Source organism: Podarcis bocagei (genome assembly GCF_964188305.1).
Source record: "Podarcis bocagei genome assembly, chromosome: 4".
Taxonomy (NCBI): domain Eukaryota; kingdom Metazoa; phylum Chordata; class Lepidosauria; order Squamata; family Lacertidae; genus Podarcis; species Podarcis bocagei.
In genome coordinates this window covers 40,378,635-40,393,619 of record NC_138128.1, presented here as the reverse complement: position 1 = coordinate 40,393,619, position 14,985 = coordinate 40,378,635, and the positions used below count along the sequence as shown (strand labels likewise).

Below are 14,985 nucleotides of genomic sequence, written 5' to 3'. Positions count from 1 at the left end.
TTTACTGCCCTGTTTTGTTATGAAAGTAAGTCACCTTCCGTTATCTTCTAAAACCTTCCCAATTCTAAGCATATTTGCCAGGAAAAAAGTACTGGACTGGACTGTACTAACAGGACTGTAAAAAATCCTCTAAGATAAGTGGAATGCCTTGGGGGGGGGGCTTTGTTTTCTTCATACCAATTTCTTGTCTGCATTCAGTGTCATTCAGGTATAGCAAATTTCCCGACAAACTACTTGGCAGAAGTAGTAGTCTATCTATTTGTATGGCTGTTAAGAATGTATTTGTGTACCAGAGTACTGGAATTTCTGCCTCTGTAGAGGTGAATTTGGCAAGTCAATATAAATGTGCAAATATCTGGAAATAATTTGTCAGATTTTATTTTTAATAATATGGAAGTTGCCAAGAGAAATATTAATTCTGTGATCTATGAAGATTCTTTGTTGCTTTCAAGAAACAATTTTTACTTATAAAGCAAAGGACTTAGTGGCTTGGCTCAATAGATCTCTGGGAGCCTTTACAAGTGGCCACAAGAACACTCTCAAATGCTCTTTTAATTCTAATCTGGCTTCATATTCATGAGAGATAGTAAGATACCTTTTAGAGTTGCATATAGCACTAGTGAATATTGGAAATATTGGAAATGTGAAATGAGAAACTCAAGTCTATTATTTTTATAAAATAGCATTTCATTTGTAAATGTGGCTTTTTTTAACAAAAAGGTTCAATTTTCTGTGAGAATGATTAATTACTCTAGTTTCAGCAAAAAGACATACGCTTACACAAATTCTTATTGCTGAAAATGAAAGAGTAATTTCTGCATCTTTTCTAATTTGGATTAACTAATTCCTTAGCTAGTGATCTCTAATAGCTTTCCCAGATGATCAGATCAATGTCATCCCATGCCATTTGTAGTCTTTGTAGTGTGAACTTGGAATAGCCTTACTGCTCCAAGTGAAATATCCATGCCTCATTTTCTTTCCTAGTCATAAATATGGATACTGCACATAAAGTACAGTGTGATTGTTCAGCTTATTAAGAGCCAGAGGAGCAATTAGGGGCACTGAAATGTTAAGAGACATGAAGCTGATATGAGGCTTTTCCAGAGTTTGTGCTTAAAGAGTTTCAGCTCCTTTGGGAGTCCAGCCTTTGCAGCATGGGTGCACCTTGGCATAATTTCAAAATTGCTCTGCAACACTTCAGTTCAGACCGCTGGCAAGAGTGATTTGTCTATCACATGGCGGCTTGCTGTTGAAATAGAGCAAGGAGAGAAAGAAGGGGTGGACCCACTATTGGCTTCAATCCTTGCTATGTATTACCTTGCTCAGGGAATACAGCAAAAAACGTTCTTTGATAGGCTAAATGCTGATGTGAGAGACAAAATATTTATTTCAACTATTTTGAGTCCACTTAACACTACGGTCTCTAAGTGGTGTACCGTAAGTTTACAAAAATAATATAACAGATATAAAATCAGTTAAAATTACCATAAAATCAGAAAACTTGTATTTAAAAAATCTGCTAAAAAAGTATTCACCAAGCACTGGAAGTTCAGCAGGTAGGTATGATGTTGCTCTGGCACTATGACCCTTCTCCACAGTTTTCTGTGCTTTAAGCTAACTTTGAGCTGTTGTGGCCCACTGTAGCTTAATCCAAGTTGTAAACTGTTTATAGATTCATAGAATCGTAGAATTGGAAGGTACCCAAAGGGTCATCTATTCCAACCCCCAGCAATGCAGGAATCTCAACTAGTTAATACATGACTCGTCTCTGATGGCAAGTACTGCGGGGTTGTTGTTGCTTTTTTTATTTACTGTCTTTCATCATTTCATTAATTAGATTGTATTTGTAAACTACATTGTTGTTTTTTATTTCAGCCAAGCAGTTTATAAATTTTATGAAATAAATATTTTGCATTTTGCCTAGTTTGTTGGCCTGCCAGGAAATATTTAGCTGCCACGAATGAATGAAGCGTTTCCACAGCTTTTACAACCAAGGTAGGCTTGAAGCGCAGCAGCTAAAAGGTCCTTATGTGAATACTTGTGGAAACAGAAGGCGACTTTGTGTATGAGAGCAGATGCGCGATGCCTCGAGTCTATTTCTATGATCGGCTTCTTAGGCCCATGACGTTATATCCCCGAACAGGTCACATAGGGGGGCTATGGAGGGCGACCCTCCTCCATTCCCCAGGGGGACTTTTGTATTCCTTTTCGGAAGCCTTCGCCCCGCCCCCTCCTTCCTCCCGCGCCCCGACGTGGCTCCTCCCCTTCCCCATCCCCCCCACCCGCGCACCTTCTGCCGCCCAAGTGCTCCCGCTTCAGCCGGCGATGACGCACCTTCGGCGCCATCGCCGCCGTCGCCTCCGCCCTGGCGAAGCGCGCTCCCGACGGGGAGAGCATCGCTCGGGAGCGCGCCTCGGGAGCGCGCTCCGCCCCCACGTGACCCCTCCGAGACCAACCGGGAGCCGAAGATTGCGGGGAGCGGAGCGCGTCCTCGCGGGCAGTTGCTGCGGGCGGGAGAGGAGAGCGCAGGAAGACGGGGGCTCCGAGCGCGTGCGGACTCGCTCCTTGAGAGGTCCCTGCCTGACGCGACGCCATGTCCGAGGAGAAGCCCAAGGTGAGTGCGAGGCCGCCCCAGCGCCTCCTACAGCCGCTCGGGCCCCGTCGGCCCTCCGCCTCCTCTCGGGCCCCTTCCGAGCCTGCCTGCCTGCCCCCCTCACGAGAGGGGCGCGAGGCTCGCCGTGGGGCTGAGGCCCCGAGGGTCTGCGTTCCCCCGCCCCGGTTGTGAGCAGCGAGACCCGGACCCGCCTCACCCGGAAGGAGGGCGGCTCGAGAAGGGGCGGCCCGACCGCGCTCTTCCTCCGCGGAGCTCCCGCAAGAGTTCGGCGCCGCTCCTAGGCCGCGCCGCTTCTCTGCGAACTCCCATCCTGGCCCGCCCCCGCCGGGTTCGCTATTGTGGAGCCAGGCCGAAGGCGCGACCACCACGTGCTCCGCAAGGCAGCGCTCTCTCGCCGGGGGCCGGATCCATCCGGCCTCTTTCCCTCTCCCCGCCGCCTACGGCCCCTTTTCCGCGCGCAGTTGGACCGAGGTCTACACGGACCGATGCCCAGTAATTTCCAAAGGGTTTTGCACCTAAGAGCCCCCTTCCCCCGCGTGCATCCATATAGTGAGGGAGCTGCCCTAGACAGAGCAACCCCATTGAGACCTGAGACTCAACATGCATAGGATCTGGCTGCAAGTTTGAGGAGAGGCTTTCAGTGCAGTCAAGTGCTGGCCATTGAATTCAGTGGAGGATACCTCCCAAGACGGTATGCGGAGCATTACACTGTTCTGTTTTGCGCGTGTGAAACAATCGCTATCCACAGTGTAATATTAGAACAATTTAATGAAAGGTGATACGTTTAGCGTTGTCCCCTTCAGTTGTAAGCCTACATCACAGAGTCGCTTAAAGGTGAGCTTTATAGATGAGTGGGTGTTTGTAGGCTGAAAATAATCAGATAAGCAGGAGTGAAAGCATTGAAACTTTTTTTTCCAGTTTTTTGGATGGTATGTAGTTTTTTAAAAAATTGGCTTTTATCCAACCTCCCCCAATAGTTTTAAAAGCAGAGAGGGATCATTCTAAAATTGAGTCTTTTTACAGACTTGTGGAATACAATGATACCTCGGGTTAATTACTTAATTCGTTCCGGAGGTCCATACTTAACCTGAAACTGTTCTTAACCTGAAGCACCACTTTAGCTAATGGGGCCTCATGCTGCTGCTGCGCCTCCAGAGCACGATTTCTGTTCTCATCCTGAAGCAAAGTTCTTAACCTGAAGCACTCTTTCTGGGTTAGCGGAGTCTGTAACCTGAAGCATATGTAACCTGAGGTACCACTGTATCTACACTACATTTAAAGCGTATTTAACATCCATTCTTTTAATTCCCCCCCCCAAAATCCTGGGAAATGGAGTTTAAGAGTACTGGAAAAGTTAGTTCTGTGAGGGAAATTGCAATTCCTACAATTTTTTTTAGGGGAAATCGTGTGCTTTAAATGTATAGTGTGGATCTGCTGTTGGTCAACCATGTTCTGATTCTGTGTGGAATCTGATAGAATTGTAGAGTTGGAAGGGACCAAGTTTAAATATATTATGAAACATGTAGACTTTTTAAATAATTACAGGAAGATTGCCTAGTACTGGAGGTTGTTTTCCCTCCTGCTACAGGAGACTGGTGCTGGTGAAGCTAAGACCCCAGGGTGGCACATCTTTGACAATTTATTGAGTATTAATTGCACTCCAAATTTGGAGTAAGAGATGTAGTTCAGTGAAAGATAATCCACTTTGCATGCAGAAGGTCCAGGGACCAGTTCCTGGCATTTTCAAGTAGGAGATGAGAACATTCCCTACCTGAAAAGCAGAGAGCTGCTACCAGTCAGTGTAGACCAGAGCTAGTCAACCATGATATCCTCACATGGTTTGGACTGCAACTCCTATCCTTTGTTCTTGGCCATGCTGGCTGGAACTGATAGAAGTTTTAGTCAACAACATCTGGAGGGTGCCATGTTGGCTACTCCAGGTTTAAAGAATACTCAAGTAAATGAATCTGAGTCAGTATAAGACAACTTCCTCTGCTGCTTGAGGAAGGCTTTCAGTTTGCATCATGACTAGGCTGTGGATTCTTAAAAAGCATTTAAAGATCATTTTGAATAACACATGCAGCTAGGGAAATGTAATTGGTGTGAGACTATCACTTGGGATCAAGCTATAGTGGTACCTTGGGATGTGAACGGGATCCGTTCCAGAGCCCTGTTTGCATCCCAAACAGAACGTAAGCCGCGACAGTGCGTCAGCGCATGCTGCGTTCCACCGCTTCCGTGCATGCGCATGATGTCATTTTGGCCATAAGCACGAGCGGCGAAAATCGGAAGTAACATGCTCCATTACTTCTGGGTCGCTGCAGAGCACAACCCGAAAGCACTCAACCTGAAGCTTATTTATCCCGAGGTATGACTGTACTAGAAATTTATTAAAACTGCTAGTTGTTTAATATGCTATGTTGTGTGTTTAAGCCTACAATCCTAACCCCACTTACATGGGAGAAAGCCCTTTGAATCAACTATGTTTTATGAGTAGACATGGTTAGGATTGCGACCTAAGTATAAGCTTACCAATAGTGAAAGTATAAATGCAATTTATAATCTTTCTAAGGGTAAGCTGTGAAGGGTGGTATTTCAGCAACCCTCTTGGGAGAAGTTTTTATGCCAACCTTTTCTTTCTTTCACTTCCTGTGTTGCTCCCTGGGCTACTCAGTTGAAAAAGAAGGCAAAATTTATGTTTGTAGATTTCACTTCATTTTTTACCTTGAAATCCTAATGGAATTTCCTAGAGTAAAAAAATCTAGAGTCCAGTAGCTGAAGAGGGCGTTTTCAGACTAAAAATGTGGAGGGGTTGCTAGATAATGCAGTGAGGCTGCGTTACATATCATCTGCAGTTGTGTTACAAATCATACCTCCAAACCAGTTGAGGAAGCAGTGCTTTGTTAATTCATACCAAAATGGTTGTGCTGCAGTCACAATGAAAGATCCAAACATTGCTACAAGCCAATGCTCAACAACAGGATGACACATGGGGAGAAGCAGAAATACCCCATTCCAAATTCCTTTCAGCTTAGTCACATGGCTTAGCCACCCTGCAGGGGTTACACCATCCTTTTTGCCAGTGTAAGTCAAACTATTTTTTTTACAGGTTTGTGTGCCTGTGCCTCTGCTGCGTTTGGGCTGACTTAAACAGCAGTAGCTCCACTACTGAATAGAATTTGGAATAGGACTAAGTTGTACTGGCTTCCTGTAGTTTGGTTTGCTCTGCCCTTTTGTTTATTTTATTTAATAACATCCATGTGCTACTTAACTGTAGTGCGGCAGCTGTGAAAAAGGCAAATTCCATGCTTGGGGTCATTAGGGAAGGAATTGAAAATAAAACTGCTGATATTATAATGCCTTTATATAATTCAGTGGTGTGACTATGTTTGGAATACTGTGTACAGCTCTGGTCACCTCACCTCAAAAAGGATATTGCAGAGTTGGGAATGATTTAGAAAGGTGCAACCTAAAATGATCAGGGGGTTGGAACAATTCTGCTATAAGGAAAGGTTGCAGCATTTGGGACTTTAAAGTGTAGAGAATAGGTGAGTAAGACAAGACATGATAGAGGCATATAAAGTCATACATGGTGTCAAGAAAGTGGATAGATAATTCCCCCCCTCCCTTTCTCATAACAGTAAGAATTCATGGAGATCCAGTGAAGTTGCAAATTTGAAGATTCAGGGCAAATTTTTAAAAAGTACTTCTTCACACGTTACATAGTTGAACTATGGAATTTACACCCGTAGGAGGCAGTGCTGGCCACCAACTTGGATGGTTTAAAAGAGGATTAGACAGATCCGTGAATAATAAGTCTTATCAATGGCTACTAGCCATGATGGAGGCTATGCTCTGCCTCTGCAGTTGGAGGCAGGAATGCTTCTGAATGCCAGTAGCTGGAAATGCAGGTGGGAAGAGTGCTCTTGTGCAGGTTCCCCACAGCTTGGCCATTGTGAGAACAAGATGCTGGACAAGGTGGGCATTGACTTTATCCAGCCGGTGGTTTGTACATTCTTTTCTGAGAAATCTTCTAAGTGCTGCAGGTATCAGCCAGGTTCTCTTGACTAATGCTCCCCAAATACTGATCTGAACTTTTATGTTTTGTTTTGCAGGAAGGAGTAAAAACAGAGAATGACCATATCAATTTAAAAGTAGCTGGCCAAGATGGATCAGTGGTCCAATTTAAAATAAAACGGCACACACCACTAAGTAAACTAATGAAGGCCTATTGTGAGAGACAGGTAAATGAGTTAACTATATTTTTGTGTTATTATGCACTTGTTTATTGTGAGGTACATAAAAAGGCTCCCAAGCACCCATGGCTTATTTGCCCAGATAAATGTTGATGTTAGAATATTTTCTCAAGGCATACAAAGTTCTGATGCCTTGGTGGTGTAAAACCCATTATGCTAGTGTGTTGAAGCATACAATTATCCCACATAATCTTTGATGTGCTTGTTGAATTCCTTTCATTTGCAGTGCTGAATTTATTAGCTTTGTCCTAGAACTTGAATTTTCAAAAATCCAATTACTGTAACCAGTTTTTTCCTATCTCTTGTTTCTTTAATAGAGACACCAAGGAAATACCCTGTGTTGTGAGACATATCTGCACAAGTGTCAAGTCATAATTTATCTCATGTTATGCAGTGTTAAATTGAAGTATGAGAAAACTTCATTTAATGGGGCTGTGTAATGTGGATAAACCTGGGTGCTCATGAGATTACATTAGACCCATCAGACACATAACTTGTGTGCATTCAGCTTTACACATTTGGCAAAAAAAGTAAAATTTAAAAAGTGGGTGGGCATCCAAGGGAAAAAGACTTTGGCAATCCCACCCGCCATTGCACCCAGTGTGTTTTGACTATATGTGATTTTGGCTTGTATGTACTATTCTTGGAATGTAGTCCCCACATAAATTGTGGATTTACTGTATACTGCGAAGTGGAAAGCCATAGGCTAAGGGAGCCGAATAGGACCCTCTGGCTTTTCTTGCTCGGCTTGTGTTTGCCTCTGGCTCTAGCCATCATTTGCAGGTGACCTCTAGAAGGTTGCCTAGATAGGAATGTATTTGATTCTGCTGTTCATAGAAAGTCACCTCTACACTTGACAAAGAAAATACACCGTCCTAATTACATTGCATCTCTAGCAGCTCTACCGAGATTGCTAAATTAGACAAGTTTATAGAAATGTTGCATGAGGCAATAAAATTCCTGAGAGATACTTGGCTCATGAAGTGTGTATCCTCAATCAGCTTTCAGTTTAATTCTTTGAAATACTGATGTCTGTGAGCAATATCCATTTTGACATGAACTTATATATGTGGATTTTCATTAACTGTCATATTTCAGGGTTTGTCAATGAGACAGATTAGATTCAGATTTGATGGACAACCAATTAATGAAACAGACACACCTGCACAGGTAAGAGAGAGTGGTGTTCGTTATACAGTTGAAGCTGAGCTTGCGGCTACTGCCTGTGTCTTGGAAGTTTAGTTAATTACTTCAAATGGGAATTAAGTTGATTCCTAGAATAAAATGTTACTATGGTGAGCTAAATCATTATTAACAAGAGTCCATCAAGGTGGGAGAGAGAAGAGAATTAGAGAATATTAGAGAAGCTGTAGGCCTTCAGAATTCACTGGCAATTTCCACTAGTGAGGAAATGGTGTGTAAGGTTTCTGGGGTGTAAATAAGGTTGACATAGACTGATAAGATGACAGATTTTGGTAGGCTCTCAGTGATTATTAGAAATACATATAATAGATCCTTTTAGATTTTGGTAGGCTCTCAGTGATTATTAGAAGTACATATAACAGATCCCTTTACTGGAATTAATCCCGGGCATGATGTAATTCCGTGCCTGTGGTACTTGTGGAATTCTCTGATCCTTGATAGAAAATATTAATCTTTTCTCATGGAAACTTTCTCCCCTATATCAAATTTATAGTGTAAGCATGCTACAAAATTTTCCCACCAAGAAAGGATTCAGCCTTACTGAGGCTGAAACTGTGCACATTTATTTGGTAATAAATCCTATTGAACTCAGCAATAACTTCTGAGTAAAGATGCTGGGTTGTATCAGTTGACGTGCCTCCAGCAGATTTGTGAGGGGGCTGCAGGGGGTAGGGTGGTTATGGAAAATCACTTCCCTCGCCATTCTTCTGATAGAAGGCTCTACTGGATCAAAGAGTCTTCCATTTCAACAGGACACCAAATGGGCATAAAGAATTGCACTGTAAGTATTTGGCTGGAAGGAGTGCAAGAAAAAACATCCTTAGAGATGGAATCGAAGGCATTACCCCACAAGAAAGATAGGGATTTTGGGTTAAGAGAGCTGTAGCACATATGAGTGTGTGAGCTACTGGGAAGATCTGGTTTCTCCAAATAAATGTGTTCCAAAATAGTTAACATGTGGTCTAAATACAGTGGTACCTCGCAAGACGAACGCCTCGCAAGACGGAAAACCCGCTAGACGAAAGGGTTTTCCGTTTTGGAGGCGCTTCGCAAGACGAATTTCCCTATGGGCTTGCTTCGCAAGACAACAACCCATAGGGAAATATCCGGGAGAGTGGGGAAGCGCAGCGCGTCTTCCCCACTGTCCTCGGACCTCCTCCGAAGCCGGGCGGTGGGGCGGGAACGCCTCCTCCCGCCGCCGCGGGGCTTCGGAACGATGCTCCGAAGCCGGGCGGCGGGGCGGGAACACCTGCCCCCGCCGCCGGGCTTTGGAACGCTGCTCCGAAGCCGGGCGGCGGGGCGGGAACACCTTCTGAAGGCGGGCGGGGGGCGAAAGTCTTTGTCCCCCCTGCCTGCCTTCCCAGGGGCTTTTAAATCGCCCCGGACAGCGGAGAAGTCCTCCACTGTCCCGGGGCGATTTTAAAATGCCGCCCGCCAGCATTTTAAGATCGCCCGGACAGCGGAGAAGTCTTGCGAGGCACCACTGTATTTATTGTTAGTCTGATTTTAAATGTTCTCACTTTCATGTAGCATATGAAAACTAATGCCTTTCTCATCCTTATTTTATTACTATTTCTAAAGGTTTTGAAAGGCATTAATTGGGATAGGAAAAAGGTTTTAGTCTAAGCTAACCGGTTCGCCAGACCATGCATGCTGGCTGGCACCAGAAATATTTGTTTTATCCTATGTAAAAATATTCATTCAAGTTGCTAGATTTTTCTGTATGTTTATAGTTGAGGATCTGTGTCTACAAATTTTGCCTTGCCTCTCTTTTATCTTCCTGAGGTCCTATGACCTGTGCACAGAATTTGGGGGAAGAGAGGCCTGCTCGCTCATGTTCTAGGTTTCTGCAGAAGGTTCCAAGCAGTGCCAGTGCCATGAGAAGCAATAGAATCCATCCATCCTTCCACAGGTTGTGGAGAAGGGAGGGTACTTTTTCAGTCAGGAGCTGGATATCTGCAGGAACTAACATCAGCGATTCTGGAGAAGTTGAGTGAGGAAAAATAGTAGTAACTCACTTCTGCAAAAACCCAGTACTGAGAAGAATAACCATCCAGTTTCTTTCACAAGCTGTTCTTATGGAGAAAGCACTTGGCAGTACCTTTCTGCTTCCACTTACGAAAGTTGTGGAAAGGGAGGAAAGAGCATTTTATCTACCGTATTTTTCGCCCCATAAGACGCACTTTTTCCCCTCCAAAAATGAAGGGAAAATCTGGGTGCGTCTTATGGGGCGAATGCAGGCTTTCGCTGAAGCTTGAAGAGCGAGAGGGGTCGGTGCGCACCGACCCCTCTCGCTCTCCAGGCTTCAGGAAGATATCCGCAGTCTAGGCAGCCCTGTGGGAGGTCCCACAGGGTTGCCTAGGCTGCGGATAGCAGCCTGCTTCTCGGAGCGTTGGGCGCCCTGAAGGCAGAGCGCCCGACGCTTCGGGAACAATTCCGCCGCCCAGGCAGCCCTGTGGGAGGTCCCGCAGGGTTGCCTAGGCTGCGGATAGCAGCCTGCCTCTCGGAGCGTCGGGCGCCCTGAAGGCAGGGTGCGCAAGGCTTGGGGCGGCAGCGGACTGCTTGCGCGCACCTAGAAGCTTGGGGCGTGCTGAGGTCAGCGCGCCCCAAGCTTCTGCATGCCGGCAAGCAGTCCGCTGCCGCCCCAAGCCTCCCGCACCCGGCAGGAGGTCCCGCCGGGTGCGGGAGGCTTGGGGCGGCAGCGGACTGCTTGCGCGCACCTAGAAGCTTAGGGAGTGCTGAGGTCAGCGCGCCCCAAGCTTCTGCATGCCGGCAAGCAGTCCGCTGCCGCCCCAAGCCTCCCGCACCCGGCAGGAGGTCCCGCCGGGTGCGCAAGGCTTGGGGCGGCAGCGGACTGCTTGCCGGCATGCAGAAGCTTGGGGCGCGCTGACCTCAGCACGCCCCAAGTTTCTGGATTAGCGCAGGGGTCCGCTAGCCCTGGGAGAGGCGCCGGCTCTCCCACGCTAGCGGAGACCTTGCCGGCACGCAGAAGCTTGGGGCGCGCTGAGCTCCGCACGCCCCAAGCTCCTGGTGTAGCGCAGCGCACCTGGGGGGGAAATAAAAATTTTTTCCTTCATTTCCCCCCCTAAAATCTAGGTGCGTCTTATGGGCCGGTGCGTCTTATGGGGCGAAAAATACGGTATTTATATGTTTGCTTTTATCAAAACAATTCACAAGGTGTAAAATGTACAGCAATAGCAACTGAAAAAATGTAACATTTAAATAATCAGTGACAATAAGCAAGTATATCATAACAAAGTCAACCCACAACGTTATATTAAACTAATACAGATAAAATAACCTAATTAACAGCTTAAAACTGAACAGGAGAGAGAATAAAGCCTGATATGGAAATAGAAATAGTAGTACAGAAAACTAAATTCCACAAGATATTCTATTAAGTTACCACAGTTAACATACACACACTGGATGGCAGGCACCCACCTATCTTCACTAAATTTCTCTCTTGGATTTATTTGGAATGACTGTGTTAGCTGCTTTCTTAGCATGCCCTCTGAGATGTACTTTAAGCATGCTAATGTTGGGGGGAAATGCACTGTTAATGCATGTGTATCATACTAAGAAAGCTGCAGGAGTTGGCAGTAGAAATAACCCAAGAATATTTAGCCTGCCAGATTGTGAAGTGTTGGACCAGTAAGAGTACTTAGATAATGATTTGCTAAGTATATGGTTTCCTCTGTTTCTAGGAGAGTGGTGAAGGGCATTGTTCCTTCAAGGCTATATATTAACCTTCCAAGCCACATCCTCCCCAACCCTGCTTTGCACCCCCCCCCCAGTGTTCTTACCTGAGTAGAATGTGTCCTTGAACTCCAGTAATGTTTCTTGCTTGCTTGGATAAAGAGTACAGAGATGTGTTGAGTGTGAAGAAACTAGCCTGCTCTACAAAGGTACAATGATGCTTTTGCCTCTGGCCCTGTTCACCACTGGCATATGGTCCCCCGAGGCTCGTCCAGAAGGGAATGCCTCCCTTGGGCTGAAAAAGTTCCCCATCCCTGCAATACAGCAAGCAGACGTGGTTGCAGAGTTCTCTTTAATTCTAGAAACCCAATGTGGGTTTGTGAGAGATGCAGCTTTTAGCACTGGAAGGGGGAAAACTGGTGCTGATAAAATAATACATCTAAACAAACCTCTACACAGTATGCTTCCAAACATGAAATTAATTATTTGTACCTGTAGCCTGCCCTTCACCAAATGATCCCAAGGCAAGTTACAAAAATCTCACAGCTAAAACAGGTACAACTACATAAAAAACATAACACAACTGCAAAACAACAGACCAGCAACATGGAACAAGAGTGGAGCAAGAGAGAAGGCATCTACTCAACCATAGGTCTGGATTAAGAGGTTTTGGTATATTAGAAACAAGATTCCTTAAATATTATTTTTTAACTCGTTACTTTTTTGTCTTATTAACAGTTGGAAATGGAAGATGAGGATACTATTGATGTGTTTCAACAGCAGACGGGTGGCATGTGCTAAATATCCTGTCCTTTTAGGAAGAGGAATGTAAAATTTCAACTCACTTTATCATCTGTCCTTGGATTTGCTATTAAATAGTAAACAAATGAACATGCCAATCATACAGGAATCTCCTCATGTTCTGAAGACATTTATCCAAATTCTTTTCCTGTCCCTGATATACTGCGTGTGCAAGTTGAAGCTGCATCTGTGGGAAATTACTGCATCATAAAAATGGGCCCAGTCAAAATTAAATTTTCAAATAAGTAAAATACCGGTTGTTGTCTGCTGTCATCTTGTTTCTATAAATTGGTGGCCTAAATACAAGCCTACTGTAAAAGAAGGATACTTAGTCCTGGCTTTCATGGTTTCTGTTTTACTGCTTAATTATGTAATGTAAATATTGAAATATTTTTCCTTGCAATAGTAAGTTTCTCAATACAGGTGGTTTGAGAAAGAAAGGATTTTACCATTAAACACATGTATTACTTTAAAACTGTTAATGGGATATGCAGAAAGGACAGTACTTCAGATACATGCTTAGTGACAGTTTAAGGTAATGCAAATGTACATGTGCTTTTTCATAATAAAATAGCATAGAATAAAACAATTTTTTTAAAGTAAAGGAATGTCTTTTGAGTTTGTCAGCAGCTGAAGCATTTGCATAGGTTAACTTTCACATCTTCTATTTAACTGTCACATGTCCAAAGTTGAGCACCAATGTCTTTGATAAAATGTTTAAAGAATGGACCAGAACCAGAATCCTCTTAGGAAGCAATGGTGTTCAACTAATTTTAATGGAATTTGTTTAGGAGAAATTCTGAACAGATTGTTCCCAGTGAGAATCACTCCTTATTGATGTATTAGGCAATAAATAAACTTGTGTACCTTTTTCTGACATCTCTCTTGAAAGCTGAAATTTTAACTATTCCCTTAGCTGCTACTTTGAAATCTATAGGCTGGGATACAAAGGACCATGTGCCATGTTCTGTGTGCACATCAGGGATTTCTGCAGTCTCGTCCTGCTATAACTCCTCATGTCTCCTGAAAAGTTGCCTCCTACAGGAGGAGGACCCTTTGGAGTATTGTGCAATACTGGAGGGCTGCAGAGGAGAAATGTGTCCGGTACCTGTTCCCCATGTACATGCAGAGTCTCCTGCTTGTGCATGGGGCTCTTTGGATAACCACCATCAATCCATAGATATTTTAGTTATATTATAATGAGTAAATTAGGTGTAGCTTTTAAAAAATATGGTATCAATATATTTGGGGGTTAAGTATGCAGGAAAATCTCAATGTAATGATACATTTTTAAAGAGGCTTGCTGTGTCCTACGTCCTCAAATATTTTGAGCTTCAAAATAATGTTTGTAGTGACAACTGGCTTGATAAAATTTAATTTGCAGAGATCCAAAAATACAAGGTCATTCTGTTGACTTTCAGGATGCTGTTCATTGCTGCTTGAGAATGTCACTTCCTTTTAATCTCTACCTATCATGTGTTAGATTATCTGCTTGCAAGAAATCCTGTTGGAAAAAAGTCTGTTCTGTTTCAGTTATATGTTGTCTAAGGAGGGGTATTTTAAAATCTGTCATTGTTTATTCACAAATTTTTACATTTGTTGTCCTTTACTACTGTACACAGTAAATATAGTTTGTTACTCTGTCTCTTGGCTTATGCTTGATGCTGCTGCATTTCATATGACTGTACTCAAAGCTATATCACTGAAATGCTGACAACTTGTTCTTATGTACATCTTTTATTAAAGTTCTTTTATTGAGAGTAAGCCTACTGTTCAGGGCATAAAAATCAGTTTTTCATAAAATACACCCTGGAGGTGTTTTTCTTTATTAACTTACAATTACACGGTGATATTATTTATCCTTAATATCTCAGATGAAATGCACTTACTATTTAGAAAAATGGATGGCGTGGGAGGAAGTGGTGATGGTGGCTTAAAGGGCAAGGCCATATTTTCTATTCAGTATTTCAGAGATAACTGCACATCAGACACCCATTTCAGGAAAACATTGCAGATCCATTTGGAATTGCTTCTATATGTAGTTACACCTGGACCATACAGCTGCTGCTTCTGTTTAACTTGCACATAAAAAGTTTCACATTTGAGTAATTTAGCTTTAGTGTAAAATTTGAGTTGTTTGAAGGCATACAGTGGTGCCTCGCAAGACGAATGCCTCACAAGATGGAAAACCCGCTAGACGAAAGGGTTTTCCGTTTTTGAGCTGCTTCGCAAGACAAATTTCCCTATGGGCTTGCTTCGCAAGACGAAAATGTCTTGCGAGTGTTCCGATTTTTTTCACCCCCCCTTTTTCTAAGCCGCTAATAGCCTTTTAGCCGTTAAGCCTTCAATAGCCGCTAAGCCGCTAATAGGGTTGCTTCGCAAGACGAAAAAAACGCTAGACGAAGAGACTCG

The 14,985-nt window shown here is 43.8% G+C and overlaps 1 protein-coding gene across 2 annotated transcripts; it reads left to right on the top strand.

The window, feature by feature from the left end:
* Positions 1–2,425: 2,425 nt before the first annotated feature.
* On the top strand, positions 2,426–14,337 carry SUMO3 (small ubiquitin like modifier 3). 2 transcript variants are annotated; one of them, XM_081192322.1, is made up of 4 exons: positions 2,436–2,614; positions 6,730–6,858; positions 7,969–8,040; positions 12,511–14,337. In XM_081192322.1, the coding sequence occupies exons 1-4, from the start codon at positions 2,594–2,596 to the stop codon at positions 12,571–12,573; spliced, it is 285 nt and encodes a 94-aa protein (XP_081048448.1). In that variant the 5' UTR covers positions 2,436–2,593; the 3' UTR covers positions 12,574–14,337. The 2 variants fall into 2 exon arrangements, with proteins under 2 accessions (XP_081048449.1, XP_081048448.1); XM_081192323.1 differs by lacking the exon at positions 7,969–8,040 and having other exon boundaries at positions 2,426–2,614.
* Positions 14,338–14,985: the final 648 nt, after the last annotated feature.